General features: G+C 53.0%; 2 protein-coding genes across 3 annotated transcripts; one reads left to right on the top strand and one right to left on the bottom strand.

The window, feature by feature from the left end:
* Positions 1 to 1,627: 1,627 nt before the first annotated feature.
* TSPAN1 (tetraspanin 1) lies at positions 1,628 to 12,079 on the bottom strand. 2 transcript variants are annotated; one of them, XM_060305990.1, is made up of 8 exons: positions 12,017 to 12,079; positions 5,787 to 6,416; positions 3,202 to 3,408; positions 2,915 to 2,989; positions 2,717 to 2,815; positions 2,482 to 2,637; positions 2,299 to 2,382; positions 1,628 to 2,111 (listed from the first exon to the last, which is right to left on the bottom strand). In XM_060305990.1, the coding sequence occupies exons 2-8, from the start codon at positions 5,928 to 5,930 to the stop codon at positions 2,064 to 2,066; spliced, it is 813 nt and encodes a 270-aa protein (XP_060161973.1). In that variant the 5' UTR covers positions 5,931 to 6,416; positions 12,017 to 12,079; the 3' UTR covers positions 1,628 to 2,063. The 2 variants fall into 2 exon arrangements, with proteins under 2 accessions (XP_060161973.1, XP_060161966.1); XM_060305983.1 differs by lacking the exon at positions 12,017 to 12,079 and adding an exon at positions 11,523 to 11,632 and having other exon boundaries at positions 1,628 to 2,382.
* P3R3URF (PIK3R3 upstream open reading frame) lies at positions 7,248 to 9,901 on the top strand. Its single transcript, XM_070045280.1, is given in 3 exon segments — positions 7,248 to 7,312; positions 9,325 to 9,572; positions 9,858 to 9,901. Coding segments are annotated over 3 exon segments (357 nt in total).
* Positions 12,080 to 19,006: the final 6,927 nt, after the last annotated feature.

Genomic DNA, 19,006 nt, shown 5'->3' on the forward strand with positions numbered 1-19,006 from the left:
ATGTCTATGGTCCTTAGGGTACTTTGTATGCAGACTCCATATCTGGGCATTTTTCTGGAGAAAAGCCATCATTTTCATCAGATCACCCAACCAGTGATCCAAAGAAGTCAGGAAGATCTAAGTTGGTCACGCTAGCACCAGAAAATGGATGAGATTGTCCAGAGGAAGTGGTTGAGATAGCCCAAGGCACAGGGCATGACATTTAAGGAATCTGTGAAGGACTTAGGTTCAAGAGAGTAAGTGTAGGACACTTGGAGAAGGGGTCTGCCTGCAGAGCCCTTGCAAAGTGAGCCTCATGAGCTCCTTATATAGAGCCTTGGCCAGGGAGGCAGGAGCTGGCTGGAGCTCTGCCCTGTCACCAGCTCTCTGCCCTTGCCTCTCCAAGCGGTGCCTAGAGCCCCGCTCGGCGATGGCACGGGTGGTGTGTGGCTTCAGTGTTTGCTGGAGGTAGAGATAGCGCTTGAGGTGCCACAACAGCCAGGTTGAGGAACAATTAGCTCATAATGAGGTGGAGGAGGCCCACCCAGGGCAGACAAATCCCTTGTAGCCTCTATACAGGTGCCTGGGGGTGGGGTAGTGTGAGAGGCATAGAAAGGTGGTAAAGGTGGGAGGGGGCTAAGTGCTCTACCTGCCCATCCTCCCAGCAGGCTGCTGATCTGGGCCTCACAGACCAGCTCTCAGGCACTGCACTGCACCGGCTAGGTCGCAGTTCCTTTTTGGATTCACGAGGGGTGATGGATCTGGGTTGCCCTAGTAAAACCTGGGAAGAGGAATCCAGGGCTCAGAGGCAAGCAAGGAGGACTGGTTTGCCAGGCTGGGCTTCGCCTGGTAGTAGACACCATATCCTCTGGCCACAGCCTCCCACCCTAGCGCTGTGTCTCCTGCAGCAGCAATCAGATCTATGTCTGGGACATTCTGGCCTAAAAGTAAATCATGTTCCCATGTCAGCCAGGATCCCACCCGGCTCTGGAGTCAGATGTCCTGGACCCACATCCAGGCTCAGCTCTTCATGGGAGGTTGTGGGCCTGGAACAAGTCACTTGGCCTTTCTAGGCCCAGTTTCTGGAACATGGGGGTGGTTAAGACTCGATAAGAGATCAAATCTATAGAGCCCTGGGCAACCAAGACCGAGAGTAGATGAAATTCTTTCTGAAATCCCCAAAGCAGGGACAGGTCGGGGGCTGTGCCTGCATGAGAAGGGTAGGCAGCTTGGGTCCCCTGATGGGGGCTTCCGGAGGGCTTCCCAGAGCCTAAGGAATGACCCTCTTCCATCGCCCTGGCAATATTTCGGCTCTCCCTGCCCCCACTTGGGCACAAGCTTTTTATTTTCATAGCTTTCCAGCCCAGTGCTCCTACCCAGGAGAGGGCAGTTTCAGGCCAAAGTCCTCCCACATTATAGGACTGCAGACTGGCCCAGCCCCTGCTTCCTCCCTCAGTGTCCTCTTGGCCATCCTTGCTAGACTCCCTCCCAGGCCTGGCATCCGAATGAAGGTGAGAAATAGCCACCCACCTCCGTGCTACTTCCATTCTGCTACATTTCTGGGAGCCTTCTGAGTCAATAGCCCCACAGGAATCTGAGGCCTGTTGAGGCATGATGGGTCCCTCTCCTGAAGGATACACGAAAAGAGTCCAAATGGAAACATTTTAATGGGTTTTTGAGTTCTGAAGTGCTTTCTACACATCTGCCTGGTGACTGCTGATTTTGCATATGCTCATGTTGTCGGTGCAGTGCCTTTAATCCCCCCTGTGGAGTACTGGGATCACCAAGAGCACCCCACCCCCCTGGCCTGAGAGGATATCAAGGGTTTAAGAAACAGACTGGAGGAATGGGCAAGAGGATTGGCTACCTTAGAGGCTCTGAAATAGGTGGACCCCAACATCACCAATGGAAGGACAAGTCTGGCACAGGTTCAAGGGGGTGCTGCCTATTTGGCCCCAGGCCCACTCCAGCCCACGTGACACTGTTAGATCCTGTCTCCACGCTGATCACTGCCTCTTGGCAGTGCTGGGGTGCCCCTTCCCAGTTCCTGTATGGCAGCAGCAGTGGCGGAGGCAGAAGCCAACTTATTTCAGATTGCAGTACAGATACATGGACACAATCATGGCAGCCAGCTGATGAGAAAGGAACAGGCAGAGAGGAAGAAACATGATCAGGGTCCTTAAGCTTTAGGCCCCTGGCCCCCAGACATTCGACATGAAGCTTTGTTAGAAGTCTGTCTCTTCCAGAAAGGCCTCAGACATGGATCAAGCAGCCCTGAGCCCATGGGGATATCCTGCCCCAACCTCCTCCCCTCCTTACCTCTAAGCCCCCAATTCCAGCTGCCACACCACCCACAGTAACTGCGTTGGTTCTGATGTCATACAGAAGCTGATTGAAGCAACCCTTGGAGGGGAGAGAGCATCTATAGTCAGCAGCTGCCCCCACTCACATTCAGCTCTCCGGGGCCATTAAAGCAGCCCAACCTCCCAGGCCAACCTATACCTCTACTTTCTGGTTCTGGGCCTCGACACCAGTGCAGGGTTCCACAAATGTGCCATTGTCACGGTCAAAGCAACAGTATGGGGGAAAGACCTTGTTCTCTTTTACATAGGGAGAGTCCTCAAAATCTGTGTAGTTGGTGAAGCCACAGCACTTGAGCTGAAGAGGAGGAGAAGAGATGGTCAGTGGGGCCTTGCTTATTTCTCCTCACCCCAAAATCTCCCCCAGCCCACCTTACCCCTTCCATGGTGGAGTTCCACACTTGGGTGAAGTCTTTTTGGGAACCGTACTCTTTCTTGATGGTGGGCACTACCATCAACGTCAGGAAGTTCTCAGCCTGGGTGGGGAAAGTCAGTGTTTAGGGCCTGGTAGGGAGGGTGGCCATTCGCAGTGCTTTGCCCAGTTGTCCCCCCCTTGCCCCATCCCCGCTCCTCACCATTGTGGTGTACACCAAGGCAACCACAGCAGCTGCAACCTCAGCAATGAAGATGATGAGGACGATGAAGAAGAACTGAGTGGAGAACAGGGATCTTGAGTTTTAGGGAGAGACAGTCCCTCATGCATTCCTTGCCCTAACCCACCCCCACATGAAAACAAGTCAGGGGCCCCACTGGCTGAGGCCCCTGGAGTCCAGAGCAGGGCTTGGGGATCCCCAGGGCCTGGTGTCAAGGGTGAGGGACCCTGGGTCTCGGTTACGGGCCTGTGGAGCTGGGTTTGACACACCATCATGAGGGCACACTTGTTCTCAGTCTGAGCACCATAGCAGCCCAGGAAACCAAGAGTGAGGAGCACAGCGCCAGCTGCGATGAGGAAGTAGCCCACGTTGACAAACTGCATGGCACTGGATGATAGTGGCCCGAAGATCTTCATGAAGGATGTTCCGTCGACTGACACCCAGATGCCCACTGCCAACAGGGCCACACCACACAGCTGGAGACAGAGAGGCAGGCCTTGAAACAGTGCCGTCAAGCAGCTCCCTACCACGCAACTGAGTGAGGGAGATGGGAGACGAGAAACTTCCCCCTTTATTGACTATGGAGTGTAAAAACTCATCCTGTAGGGAGGAAAAACATCCTTTAGAGCCAGAAAGATGGGAGCTGGAACATCCATAGCCAGCGCCAGGCTGCACACCTAGGCAGATATAAATGGGATCAGGGATTCCAGAAATAGCTGAAGGGTGGGGGGAGGGGCAAGGCTTTCCCTCTCTGTTGCCAGGGTCATGCCACATAGCTAGGGGTGAAAAAAGTAGGTGAACATCCCCCCCAGCAGCTTCCCCCTCCCCCCCACCCCCCTCTCCATCCCCCCCTCCAGGTGCCTGGAACGACTGTCCTCTGATAGGTGGAAAGAGGGGGGTGGGAGCCTTGAGCAGTCTCCACAGTCACCATAGCAACAGAGGCATGGCTGAGGTTTACACCTGCTCCCAACATTGGAGAGGGCGGTGGTGAGAAGGGATACCCACCCCAAGGCCCCATTTGGCTCCCCTCCAGAACCAGCCTAGACTTCTCCTTGCCACCCAAGTGGAAACTGAGGCACCAGAGAGGAAGTACAGCCAGAGCTCTTAGGGGCTCTCTGGCTCAACCCCCAGCTCAGAGGGAATCCTGAAGCCTAGACTGGGGAGGAGGGCACTGCCCAGTTCCCACAGCTTAGAGCAAAGCCTTGCTGATCCAGAGCTTCAGTGGATAAATCAGCCTGACACTGCCTAGGTAGGTGTCCAGTCCCTACTTCCCGGCTATGGAAACTGAGGCTAGAACCAGGAGTGAGGTGGCAGATGGTGGGTGGATCCCAGGCATGTTTGCCCAAGGACAGAAAGATGGGCTTTTAGCCTACAGGGTCAAATTTCAAGGAGTCTGAGGCCTGCCCTGCCCAGTCTGGCGAGGCAAGGGCAACAGAAGCAGAAACCAAACCAGATTTGCCTTTAACCCCCTCGGGCCAGAGCCCCTGCTCTCCAAATCCCTTCAGTCCTGTTGCCTTCTTCAGATACATGGATAAAGTCTAGTTCCCTGAAACCAGAGGAAGCCCAAGGCACAGACCACATCGGAGTCAGAGTTTACTCCCCCCCAGCCCAATTCTTCCAAATTCACCTATACTTCATGTCTCCATTTCCTCCCCTTTCACGCACCCTAACCCACTCTCATGTGGCGCCAAGGTCTCTGGTGACATGTGCTTAGTCATGGGTGGATCCTCTTTGACCTCCCTGATACCTCGCTCGCCCTCCTGGTTTGCTTCCTGCTGCTCTTTCTTCATTTGCTTCCTGGTGGCCATTTCCCTGTTTATCCCTTGTAAGCTGAGTTTCCTGGAGTTCACTCTCCCTGAGTGGTTTCACCCCTCCCATGGCTTCAACAATCACCTATGGGCACATGAGTTTCAAATATCCTGAGCTGCAACCCCACTGGGTACACAGCTGCCTGTGAGATATGCCCCAGGTTGTTCTTGCCAGAGACGTGGTCATCATCTCCAAGATGATGTCTCCCTTGCCCCTTCTTCCATCCCTTAGCCACCATCCAAGGGCTTTGTCCTTTGTCCATTTTGTCCATTTCTGCCCATCTCTAGGGTTCATGCCTCATTGCTCAGCTTCCTCAAACATGCCCTATATAATCTGTTCCTGGTTTTCTGAACAATATTTGATTTCATTGCCTTTGGGCCTTTCTGCATGCTTTACCAACCCCCTCACTCAGTGCAAATTCCTAGCCTCAGCTATTTCCTCCTAGAATTCTTCTCTGACCAGGCAGGGTTCAAGCCCCTCCTATGGACCCCTGTGCTAAGACCACGTATACTATGTCAAAACTGTCTGCCTATCTGACCGGCTGGACCTGAGATCCCCAAGGGCAGAGAAAGGGCTTGCTTACCTGTCACCCCAGCACTCAGCACAGGGTCTTAGGCAATGTGTTTGTTGAATGAATAAGGGCTGCTTGCAGCTGACACTCTGCTCCGATGTCTCTGGGCCTTCTGTGCTTTTGGTTCCCCATCATACAGAGGCCACTGAATTTCCTTCCACACGAGGTGACCTTGGGCAAACCCCTTCCCCTCACTGGGGCCCCAGCCTGTTAGCCTACTCTGCCCTGCTGTAAGCCTGCCTGAGCTGAAGCTTCCTGGAAGGGAGAGGATGCCCCTAACCTTCTCCACCCCAACTGTGTGGCAGCCAGGCTGCTACTGGGACCAGGACTCAGCATTTGGGAAGACTTCTGCACCTCCTCAACTTGCAGGAAGAATCTGGGCATAGCAGTCTCCTCTTCCCCAGTTCGGGCTCTGCTCAGGTTAAGACCTACTCCTATAGGGAACCCCAAAGAGCCCATAACCCCCACACTTACAAAGATGAGCATATTGAAGAGGATCATCATGGTCTTAATGAAGTTGAAGCACTGCATGGTGGCTCCTGGGAGGCAGATGTGTGTGTTAGGACCTTGCTCCCTGCCCCCACCCCCAACCTGGGCTGACACACCAGACTCCAGCATCCTGGACTCACATAATCACCAAGCTTTTCCTGCATCTGGACTCTGACACCTCAGGACTTTTCCCAATTGCCATCCTGACGCTCCTATCCCTCTGTACTGCCCAGGCCCTCTACCAACACCTGGCACTCTGAAATCCTAACATCCCAGGTTCCTCTACTGGCACCCCAAGCCTGACTCCCACGCTACAGGGTCACTCCATGCCCTTCCCTGGCACCTGTGTATCCTGGGCTTTCCACTCCCCCCGAAACCAATCCTAGACTCTTCCAAGACCCTCCCCATGGCCCTTCCAACTCCCCAAACCTGTTTCCAGATTGATTTCACTTCACGGGATAGTCTCTATCCTATGCCATCACCTGTTCAGGGTTCTTGGTAGTGAGTTCTGAAAGAGGGATCTGCTGAGGCTCCAGAGGGAACTGCAGCTCCGGGGAACTGCCACTGAGTGGGCAGGCGGGGAGACGGAGCTGGCTCTCACACAGCACTGCTCACCTGTGGGCGGGGCAGGTGCTTTAAAGGCCTCCTTCTGCCCGCCCGCCTACCCCACACGCAGCCCGTCCGCCTCCTCCAGCGCCTGCTGCCCCCCTGCTGCCTGGCGCTCTGTCCTCACAGCCCCAGCCGCCTCGGGGCTCCTCCTGGCAACGCCAGCCATGGGCAACGCCCCTCCTGACCTGAAGGAGAGAGAGGTCTGGGGGTGGGGCAAGTGGCCTCCTAGAACTGTGTGCCCTCCACCACGGCAGCGCACAGGCGCTTCCTACCCTGCACCTGCTGATACTGTCGTACACACCCTGCATGCTCGAGGCACGCACATCTGCCCAAGCTGTATATTCAGACACACACACACAAACACCTCCTAGTGCTCTCGAATGCACACTCACACACGCACACACACACTCTGAACTGTGTGGACTGACTCCCAGCAACAATCAACAGAGCAACATCTGAAGTACGTACTGAAACACTCTCTCTCTCTCTCTCTCTCTCTCTCTCACACACACACACACACACACACACACTCACGCAGGCATGCCCACACATGCTTTCAAGGCAACGGCCAAGGCTTGGAGTTTTCTGCCCCCTCCTCTGAGTGGCAAACGACTCCTAATCTTCTAGTCTTTTTCTCTCCACAAAACTTCAACCCCACACCATTGTAAAGCAATTATACTCCAACAAAGATGTTTAAAAAACCCAAAAACATTCAACCCATCTTTCTCCTCCCCTGAGTCTTTCCTCCTCACTCTTCTCCCTCCCCACCCTTTCTCTCTCCTCAGTCCTCTCAGCACTCTGCATACACCCCTTCCATTCCTGCCAGCAGGGGGCACCATGGTCACACAAAAGCACTGCCCCCATTCCTCCCCCGACCCCTCCCCACCAAGTTCTACAGCTCGGTAATCCCCATCATCGTCAATCCTTCTGGGGCTGCTGGTCCTGGAGGTCGAGGTGCTGGGAAAGTTCTGGCTTTTAAGTCACTCAGACCAAGTGCTTGAATCCTGGTTCTGTTGCTTATTAGCTGTGTGACCCAAGGGGCATTTCTTAGACTTGGGTTTAAGCCTCTGTTTCCTGGTCTGTATAACAGAGTAGTTATGGGGTTTTCAAGTGGGATTTAAAATGAGATTTTTCTTCCCATTCTGGGACATAAGGGAATGACCACAGAGTGAAAAGTTCAGCATAAGGAGAGTCACAGCCAGAGGGGGTGTGGGATGGAAGATTTTAAAATTTGTTTTGTTTTTATAATGGGAGGAGGCAGTTGAAGAGACAGGAGAGAGAGGAAGGCTGTTAACACTAACATTTGTACATATCATGTTTTAAATGCATCACTTATATAGTAAGTCTTTTTTCTCCTTTCACAACAATCTTATGAGATAAGACTCTCTTTTCGTCTGCTTTTTAAATATGGGGAAAGAGAGGCACAGAAGGTTAAGTGCACATTTCTGAATGAATGAATGCTTGCAGAATAGCAGGAGTTAAACGTCTGGGCTTTGGGCCTCGGCCATCCCAGATTTGAATCCCTGCCTGCCTCTAATTGTGTGAGCCTAACTGAGCCTCAGTTTCCTTGTACAGTTGATCCTCATTATTCATGGATGCCATATCTGTGAATTTACCCACTCACTAAAAATGATTTAAAACTCCAAACCAATACTCACAGCACTTTTGTGGTCATTCATGGACATGCGCAGAGCTGCAAAAAATTTGAGTTGTCTACCATGCTGAGGTTGAACAAGGGGACGCTCTGCCTTCTTGTTTCAGCTCTCACAATGTAAACAAGTGTTCTTTTTGCGGCCTATTTAGTGTCTGTCATGTTTTTTGCATTTTTGTGCTTTTTGTTGGTGACTTTGCTATTAAAGACTCCCTCCAGCGTAGTGCTGAAGTGCTCTCTAGTGTTCCGAAGTGCAAGAAGGCTGTGATATGCCTTATGAAGAAAATACATGTGTTAGATAAACTTCATTCAGGCAAACGTTGGCCATTTGTTGGCTGTGAGTTCAATGTTATTGACGTCAATATATTTTAAATGAAGTGGCTTTAACAGAAACACAAATAAACTAGGTTATTGTTCAGTTGAAAAATGTTGTGACCAGAGGTTAGTATGAATCTAATCCTGTATTCCTCCTGGGAGCATTGGCTCAATATTTGCTAATACAGTGTTTGTGGTGACTTTATTAGGGCTAACTACCACGAATAACAAGAATCGACTGTATATGAAATAGGAATAATGACAGAATCTCCTTGTAGGGTTGTTGTGGGATTAGATGAGATTATGTTTGTAAAGGACTTGGCACTGTGTTTGGCACACAGTAAGTACTCAATAAACATTGTTAATGTGGATGAGTGAGAAAATGAGGGAGGAATTTTTTTACTCAGAGTTCCTTTTTTCCAAGGGGCCAAGCTGAGGTTTTCTGGCTCTTTGGCTGGACCCATGGAGAGAACTGTGAGGGAGCCTGGCCCCTAAGGGAGGGGCTGGGGATCAGGACCTGTAATAAACAGCATTACTCTTACATAGACTCTGTATGTCATCGAGGCCTCAGCTGCCCTGGCCAGTAGCACCATCAGGCACATGACAGAAGTTCCCTGCGCCCATGGGGCCTTCTCAGCTTGTCTGTGCCCCTTGGCCCCAGGGCTTGTTATATATTTATTTATTTATTATTTATTTTTGGCTGTGTTGTGTCTTCGTTGCTGCGCGTGCGCTTTCTCTAGTTGTGGCGAGTGGGGACCACTCTCCGTTGCAGTGTGCGGGCCTCTCACTGCGGTGGCCTCTCCTGCTGTGGAGCTCGGGCTCTAGGCACACGGGTTCCAGCAGCTGTGGCACATGGGCTCAGTAGTTGTGGCACACGGGCCCAGCTGCTCTGTGGCATGTGGGATCCTCCCCAACCAGGGCTTGAACCCGTGTCCCCTGCATTGGCAGGCGGACTGCCAACCACTGCGCCACCAGGGAAGCCCGGCCCCGGGGCGTAATTTCCCCCTACCAGAGGCCAGGTATGGGCTGACCTCGGCTCCGGTTTCCCAGGATGTTTAAGTGTAGCCGCAGAAGGTACCGGCAGAAATCCCAAGGCCCAGCTGCCACCACTGCAGCCACCAATCTTGCCACCATGGCCACGGATATCAACAACACCCACACTGCCACCACCAGGGTGTGGATCCTTCCACTGCAAGGTTAGCCGAGGGCCCTGAGCCAGGGTGGGGGGTGAGAAAAACGGGGCCACTCAAGTTTTCCCCACATTAGCCCTGTGCAGGCACTGTGGGGGACACACCTTCTGTGAATTATCACCCCAAAGGTATAGTGGGGTCTTGATGGCAGGCATCCCTCAGGCTGAGAGCCTTAACGGAGGATGTATTGGCTGGAAGTGGAGGGCCTGGGGAAACAGGAGAATCGAGGAGCAGTGGAGCTTCCAGAACTTCTGCCTTCCTCACACTCTTCCCTCTCCTTCCTCTCCTCAGTACTCAGACACCTTTGTCAACGTGGCAGCTTTCTGATCCTCTAGAAATGCCCAGAAACTAGTCCAGAAGCTTGGCTGGCTCCGGACCTGCATCTCCTAAGGGCCACGGGTGGTAAACAGCAGACAAATAACAATCCTTTCTGCTCCAACTCTTTACCCCACTCCAAGGTGTTTCCAGCTGACTATGTAGGGTATAAGGGCAGGGTTGGGACTGAATGCTCCCAGGGATAGGCTTCAGCGACAGCAGCAGGCCTCAGAGTAAGACAGTGGAAGGACAGAACAAGGTCAGCAACACACACCGTCTTTGGCCTCAGCTTTTGATCTGGCCTACGAGGTGGGGGAACTTCCTGCCTTGCACTCCCGTCTGCACAGGGAAAAGGATCTCCGGAAACATCTTGGAAGGTATAAGAAGCCAGATCCTTGGAGAGGGAGGTAGAGGCACAGATCAGAAAAGGATAGCATGAAAGACAGATTTCACTGCTCCAGTGTAAACCATGAGTGCCTGAGCGAGAGGTGTATGTGGCTCTGTGTGCCTCTTATGGTCAGCGTTTGTGACACCAAGAGAATGGGGATCTAAGCAGACATGTGGCTGAACATGCCTTTGCAAAGAATGTGCCTCTATTGCCAGCTGTGTGTGTCAAGGTGTGTTTGTGAGCATATGAGCGGGTCGGAGAGAGCGGCATCATCTCCACGAAGAGGAATGAAGGTCAGGAGGCGGGTGCGGGCGGCCGGAAGGAGGAGAGTGTCAGCTTCTGAGCGGGGTGTACCATCTTCAGCCCCACAGCCATTCTCTGAGGTTGGTATTTTCCAGGACTAACAGCTTAGCTGGGGTGTTTGAGGGTGGGGTGAGACTGAGTTAGAGTCCAGAAAGTGGGACTCAGGCCTGGGGATTTTCCACTTGGATTTCCGCATGTGCGCCCATGTGTCATCGGGTGTAACTGAGTTTACATGGGGTGTGTCTCTATGGAGTTGTGTCTCAGTGGCAGGAAACACTGTGAGGGACTGTGTCTCTAAGGTGTCACTTTATGCACAAGTTAGTGTGTGTCCCAATGTCCTGAGGTCTGGCTCCAGTTCCAGGGCTCCCTTCCTTGAGGGTTGGGGGTGGGAGTGAACACTGAGACCTTTGGCCTGGCCCCCTGGGAAGCCTGTGAGGAGAAAATGAATTCTGTCTGCTTTCATCCACTCCAAGGCTTGCCAGAGACTGGGACCCTGAGAGGAGGAGAGGGGGCAGAGAATTCACTGACACATCATGCCCAGACAGCACTGGCGGAGGATGAGGCTTCTCAGGGTTTAGGGGGAAGGTGCTGAACCCCAGTCAGAGCTGGAAGCTAGCTAGGCTAGTGCCCAAGGCCCACAGGGGGGCCCACACATATAAAGACACATGACAGGAACACATGCAGACATGTAAATACAACTGGACTCACAGATACACAATGCAACAAATTCACGCATGCATACAAGTACATGCCTATAAACATATGTGCACTGACACGAATGCATATAAACCTCTCCACGTGACGCATGTAACAACACATACACGTGCCTACAAATGAGCACACACACACACACATGCGTGCTCCTAGACGCAGCACACAAGCGTATAGACACTTGCAATCACACTCATGCAAACCCAGGTACACACACACATACATGCAAACACACTCACCAGACTTCCCTGCCCCTGCGGCCCTGGGACCCAGAAGAGCCTCCCTCCCCTATATGAGTGTATGTGTGTGTTTGTGTGCAAGCGCATGCATGCATGCATGCCCACATTTGTGTCTGTGTGTATCTGGGTCTGTGAGAGTGTGTGTGCATTTGTGTGTGTGTGTGTGTGAGTGAGCAGGGTGCTGAGCTGTGGGAACCCGATGACATCAGCTCTTCTGGCTATTTTTAGCTCCCTCTGCAATGATGGCTGCTTCACTGCCCCTCCCCCTCCCAGGTTCCCATCTCTCCTCCTCCTTCAGGCTCCCAGCGGCAGCCGCAGCCAGTGGGCACCCACCACCCCAGTCTAAGTGACCCCCCGGTTGACCGAATACAGTTCATTCTCCCTCACCCCAGCCATAGCTCCCTGGAAGCTGAGAACACCGGGCTCCCAGGCCAGAGGAGGAGGCTTGGGCAGTCTGGCAGCCCAGAGAAGGGGCCTGGGTTAGGTGAGCTGACCTGGCCGGTCTCCAGCCCCTAGGGCGCCTCTCCTTCTGCTTTTCAATCTGAAACTGTGTCTTGGTCAGTAGTGCCTGCTGTGTGCCAGGGAGGATGCCAAATTCTGGGGACAGAGCAGTGAGCATGACAGTGGGCGTTCTTCCTGGCTGGAGTTATGGCTCGGTGGGAGACAGACATGAAACAGAGCACACAGGCACCGCACTGGACCGCGGGGAGGGCTCTGAAAATTGGTAACGAGGGGATTTAGTCTGGGATGATGGTCTCTGTCTCTCACAGAGGTGACCTGAGGGAACCAGAGGGGCACTCCCTTTACCTTGCACCTCGCACCCCAACAACCACACCTCCACAATCCCGCAGAGTACTGCTTCCTTGTCACACCCCACTCTCTGCTCCCAGCACTGCAGCAGCCCACCATCCAAGTGGTGGCCCACTGCTATTTGTGTCTCTCTTTTCTTTGGAGCTTCCCCACAATCGATCCCCAGGAAGCAGTCCAGTGTTTCCCATCTATAGATGAGAAAACTGAGGACCAGAGAGGGGTAGTGCTGGACCACATCCCTCAATGCCTAGAGAGCAGCCCAGGCGAGATGGCAGGCAGGTGGAGGAGGAAGTGGTGGTGGCACCGGTGTAGAAGGGGCAGGGATGAGGTCAGGAGGTGGGAGAGGGGAGGACCGCAGCCTGAGGGGCTCGTGCCTGGAGGACGGCTTCCTGCTCTACCCAGCCAGGGCAACTGCTGGAAAATCGGGTTTGGCAGATTCAGCTAAGTCGCAGGGCTGGAGGAGTGGTCCAGACCACACCTGGGAGGTGGCCTGGAGGTGGGCCCATCCTCTAGCATGGAGTCTGGCCAAATGGTCTCATCGCGGGAGCATTTTATAATACTGGGGCCCTTTGGAGTATGTGGACAATAGCTCTGGGCTGAAGTCAGGAGCCCAGAGTTTCAGTCATTGTTTTGCCCCAGACCCCAGTGTGATCCTTAGAAAGTCCTGCCCCCTTTCTTGGCCTCAGTGGGCCCTTCCGGGAAGGAGCTCTAGAGGATCGGTTTCACCACCCCCAACTCCTGCCCTCCGTGTTTTCCTGGGAGTCTGACTTAGGCACAGGAACACAAAGCCAGTGGGTAGGGGCTGACCAGACAGCCTCTAGGGCGCCAGGCTGCAGGTCCCTTGTCACCAATGGATCAATGGCCGGAAGCCCAGCTCCAGCCCCACAATGCAATACCGGTCACCCCACCCTTACCAGTGCCCTCACCCCCACCCCCACTTCCGGCCTCTGTTCCTTCCTCACCTTCAGGGAAAGCTGCAGGGCTCCCTAGGGAATCTCCCATATCTCCTCCACTGGCTCCCTGCCCTGTGCTTAACCCTCCCCCTCTGCCCATTTGGCCAGGCCAGTCTCCCAGTCAACTTTCTTTTCCTGGACCCGCAGGCAGTCCAGGGAGTAAAGGAAGCTGGGTGGGAGGGCTGTAAAGGAGGCTGCTTTTCCTGCTACCCTCAGATACTGGAGCCTAAATAAGGGGCTTTGGGGAGGCAGGTGGACTGAATGCATGGGCGTAAGACTGGGCTGCCCTGGGCATATCCCACCCCGGGCAGCCCCAGGGGAGGTAGGAGTGCTACCCTTCACCTATCCAGCCATCTTTTTCCTCTGCCTTCAGTGAATTCATAGAAAAGAGCCTAGAGCTGAGACTTGCATTCTCTGGAGAACAAACACAGAAATCCAGGCCAAGTGAATCCTGACTGTTGTCCCCATGTCAATGACAAATTCATGAAACACAAAAATCATAAAATTCTGGGTGCATAGAATCCACAGTCGCAGAATCTTAGCGTCACAGAATTCTAGCGTGGTGCCATCTGAGCTACAGAATCCTAGAAATACAGAATCCTAGCGTGGTGCCATCTGAGTTACAGAATCTTAGCGTCACAGAATTCCAGTGTGGTGCAATCTGAGCTACAGAACCTTAGAAATACAGAATTCTGGCATCACCGGGTCCCAGATGACAAGGGTAGCATAACCTTGAGAAGGAAGTCTTGAGAAGTCAATTAGTAAAGGGTGGATGGCTAAACCAGGGGATTCCCCACTGGGGATGCGCACAGGAGTTCTCACATGAATGGGAAGGAGGAGGCAGAGCCTGGGACACATGAGCTTGGGTGAGGTAACACACCTGCAGTAAACCAGACAGAAGACAGACCTCTTTCATAAGGACACATTCCTGGTTCCTGAGGATGAGGGGAGTGGAGTGGCAGTGAGGAGAGAAGGGGAACTATATAAACAAATAAAGTGTAACCTGAAGAAAAATTCATCAGGTAGCACAATACACTGGCCCTAATGCGTCCAACTTCCACAGGATTGGGGGTAACATCAGCCCAGGACATTTTCAAAGGTTAGTAGGTTAGTAAGACTCTTTATCACATTAGAATGGTGACCCATGGCTGGCTTTTTTTTTTTTTGGTCAGAAAGGTACCAAACAGAAAAAAGTCTATATACTACACTTTTCTTGGGGCTGCTGGCAGGAGCAGCCTTTCTCCGAAGGGATGCTGAACCTGGAGCAACATGGTGTACACCAAAGCCAGCTTGTGGGGTGAGGTTCAGAGCCCCCAGCAAGGCCCTGGTAGGGGGCCTTGTGGAGGGCATCTGTCTGGGGTGGTGTCTGTTGGGGGCGGGCATCTCTATGGAAGGAGCCAAGTTTGAAGCAGCACTTTGTATGGGGACTCTTGTCTGATTATGGGGTTGGTTACTCAGTAAACAACAGGGATATTTACTTAGTATTTCTGGGAAACTACTGCAAACTCAGGAACCCAGAAGGAGCAGCTCCAGAGAAAGGCAAATTCCAGGACCTGCTGCGCATGGGAAATGGGGCAATGTCAGTTGGAGATCCTCTTGCTCGGCTGCCTGTCCTTGGATTCAGCTCAAAACCTCAGCCTCGACCTCTAACCACACCCCCATTTGCCTCCTTCTCCCTGCCTGCCTTCTGTTCTACCTACCTATACCTGCTGTGTGACCTTTGGCAAATGCTGTTCCCTCTCTCGGCCCCAAACCTCCTTTGCTTTTTTTTGAAGTCTATAATTGGGTCCTAAGTGAAGCTTTTAGTACTTTATAGTGCCGCTTTTGTCCAGATCAGTTTCAACTTCAGATATCTCCATTCTCAGCTTCCAGAGAAAGTGTCTGGAAGCGTCAGGGGAGAATACAGGGAATAGGGAATAGAAATAATGCTCACATTTGACATGCTATATGTGTCACTGCCCATGATGAGTGTTTTTATGAATCTTATACAATGCCCGCAACCACCCTGTGTATATAAATCATTGCTCCCATTTTATAGATGAAGGAACTGAGGTTCAGGGAGGGTAAATAACATGCTTCACATCATTCAGTAGGGAGCAACAGAAGCGGAATCTCAACAGGTCTGTCTTAATTCTGAGTGCTGTGGTTTCAGATTTCATGCGGCTTCAATAGGTAAAAGGAAAGCCCATGGATGGGAGTTTCAGGGAGAAGTGGTCTCTCTGGCTGGATCTGAAAGGTGATGAGTTGCACTTAGAAAAGTTTGCAGGGCTTCCCTGGTGGTGCAGTGGTTAAGAATCTGCCTGCCAAGGCAGGGGACACAGGTTTGAGCCCTGGTCCAGGAAGATCCCACATGCTGCGGAGTGGCTAAGCCCATGCGCCACAACTACTGAGCCCACGCGCCTGGAGCCTGTGCTCCGCAACAAGAGAAGCCACCGCAATGAGAAGCCCACGCACCGCAACGAAGAGTATCCCCCGCTCGCCACGAAAGCCTGCACGCAGCAACGAAGACCGAACACAGGCAAAAATAAATAAATAAATAAATTTATTAAAAAAAAGGAAGAAAAGTTTGCAGTAAGGACTGACAGCCCATGCTGTGAAAAAAGCTGAACTGAGGCTCCTCTTGGGAACCCCTGGGTATCCTGAGCTCAGACTGGAGATAGCTGGCCTGGGCTGAGTGTGAGGAGGTTGGCTTGGAGAGTGGGGTGGTCCTGGTCTGATCTTTAGGGTGTTGAGAGGCTGCTGTCACCGTTCCTGGAGATAGTGTGTGCATGTTGGGGAGGGTCTGTGAATGTGGGCTTCTTCGCTTTCTGGGATGGGCTAGCCTCTGCCACCTGAAGCTGGAGCTGGTTGACAGGCCTTTGGGGCCTGGGGCAGGGGACTTTCCAGCTGGGATAGCATGGTGTGTTGGCACTAGTCTCACTGCCTTGAGGGTTCCAGCACCTTTTGGATCCCTGAGACTCAGCAACCTTGCACAGCTGCCTCAGTTAACTGGCTCAAAGGAAGTGGAAGGATTTCAGATGGACACCTAACCCCTGCCCTGTCCAAGGTTGGGTCATCACAGGGGGCTGGGAAATCAGGAAGTCACTGTCTCACAGGGTCAGGACTGGAGGCACCCCGGCGGGGGGCTGGGGGAGGGCAGTCATCTCTACCAGATCCTTCACTGTAAGGGTGAGGAAAGAGTTTGAGGTCCAGAAAGAGAACAGGACTTGCCAAAGATTGCTTGGTAAACACACCAAGAGAGATGTCAGGGCTAAAAGAGAGGTTCAGACTTTGTATACTGAGAGCTTAGAAAGGCAGAGGCACAGACCCCCAAAGGCTTCATCAAAAATGTATACGTGGTTTTAAAGCTGGGCTTAAAGAAAGGACAACTTTTTAGCTGATGCAAAGGGATAAAAGACTTTTCCTGGCTGAGAAACACCATGAGCAACGGCCCAGAGGGGACACTGATTGGCTATGTGGGATGAATAAATTGCCCTACAAGGCTGGCCCATGTGGTTGGAATAGAAGTCTGATGGGCAATAGTGTAAGCCAGGGTCAGGACTTGAGATCAGGACTGTCTGTGCTCTGTGAGTAGTCACAAAGATGGAGGCCGCAGGGATCCAGGGCCCCGAGGCGGTTGGTACGGCAGTCTGAGGAAGACCAGGGCTGGGAGAGTCTTAGCAGCAGGGGTGGGGTCTGCTGGACTCTCACCACCCCAGGGCCCGGTCTGTTTCCTCCAATCCTAGGCTCTGCCCTGACCTCCCTCGACAGGACCCAGGCCCAGCGTGAGGTCGGGCCCAGGTAAGGGGAGAAGATTACACCCCCGGTAGCTGCCTTCCCGCCCCAGGTTTTCCGGGCCACTGCGCACACCTCCTCCCTTCAGCAGCTTCCCGATCCCGCCACTGCGGGCGGGGTGGTGGACGGGAGAGGGACGTCCTCGGCTTTAGGGCTTTGGCCGCTGTGAGCCCTCCCAGTGCTGCTGTGATGCAAATCCGCTCCGGATTTATTCCCGGACGTTCTTCCGTAAAGCGGGACGCGCCCGGCGCCAGAGCTTGGCTGGACGTGCCTCCCCCGGCCCTGACCCAAGGGCGCCAGGGCCTAGAACTGGGCGGGGGTGCCTTGCCCGCTAGCCCGGGGATAGGGGTGGTGTTGGGAGTACGGGTGCTGGGCAGCGGCGGCTCCGGCCTGGGGGCGGGGCTGTAATTAACCCGCCGGAACGCCAACGCCGGGTGTGGAGCCGGAAGCGGTGGTCTGGAAGACCAGCAAGAACCCGACTAGGAGTATAGGGAATGGGGAGCAGCTTGGGCAGGCTGAACTCAGGTCCGGGCCTGAGGTTTTTGGTGGAGAGATATGAAGGTTTAGGGCTGGGGAGAGTGTATAGCCCTGGAGATTGTGGGGTGGAAGACATACCCGGACCTGTGATGGGCCGCCCCAAGCCTGGCAGGGAAGCCAAAGCTGGAGTTACACCTCGGAGGCCTGAGAGCCTGACACTACTGGGAGGAGGGTGGAGGAGAGGACAGGCGGGAGTAAGGGTGCTGGGTGCTGGGGCTCCAGCTTCAGGAAGCAGACCTGCAGGAATGGTGTGGGCACTTTATAAGGAAACGCTAGCCAAATCAGGATGTATGTATAGGCATAGGGAGATGGCATCTACTGAGTGCATACTGCATGTCCACAGCAAGGATATTCAACAAATTGACAAAAAGAGGAGTGCGTCTTCACTTTTTTCTTGTTACTTTTATAACCAGAAAAGGACACGACAGCTCTTTTTATTTAAAAAAAAAAAAAAAAAAGTAAATAGACCTAGTTTTCAGCCCTGCTAAGCCACTTACTGTTTGGCCTTGGAAAATTTGCTTTAACTTCCACAAACCTTTTCTTATCTGTAAAATAATAATAGGAGAACCTAGGCCCAGGGTTTGTGGATTTGTTTGAGGATTAAATGAGTTAGGACAGCAAAGGTGCTTAGAACAGTGTTCAGCAAGTGTAGCAATGAAAGCTACTTAGCCTAGTTTGGAGGTGAGGGTGGGCATGGGGAGCAAAAAGTCTTCTGGAAGAGTGGAAATCGGAGCTGAGTCTTAGAATATGAGTAGCAGCTTGTCAGTGGAAGAGGGAGAAGAGAAGAATGTTAATGACAGAGGGGACAGCATGAGTAAAAACAGGCGGGGAGAAACAGGACCATGAATTTGCGGGAAACGGGGAGGCATGAGGCAGGCAGTGGAAAGGTGAACTGGGGCCAGACTGGGGCAAGGTGGGGCTCAAAGTTACAGAGGCCGGTTTCCCTTCTGAGAGCTGTTGAGTTTTCATCGGAGGCAGGAGGAGATAGGCTCCCACTGGGGCAGTGTGGGCACAAAGAGACCTGTGAGGAAGAGGATAATGGCACGAACTATGCGGCAGCCCTGGGGTGGAAAGAAGTGGATGGATTTGGGAGAGGTAGGAGCGACAGGACTTGGTGATAGATTGAATAAGAGGCATATCTTGATTTCTAACTTGGGTTCCCAGGGTGCTGCTATTCTCTGAGACAGGGATCAGGAAGAGTAAAACATTTGAGGGGAAGCTGAGTTCAGTGTTGGACATGCCTTTGACCACACCCCTGGACAGACCCTCAATAATTGGGGTCCTTTCGTCCCACCTGGCAATTCCTCTGTCCATAAGATGGGAGGGGTATCATTAGCACTGCTGGCTGGCTGTTCCCTGGCTGCGGCTGGCTGGAGGTCTGGGTGGGGAGGCTGGGCTGGGGGTGCTGCT

This window comes from Globicephala melas, chromosome 1 (assembly GCF_963455315.2).
Source record: "Globicephala melas chromosome 1, mGloMel1.2, whole genome shotgun sequence".
Taxonomy (NCBI): domain Eukaryota; kingdom Metazoa; phylum Chordata; class Mammalia; order Artiodactyla; family Delphinidae; genus Globicephala; species Globicephala melas.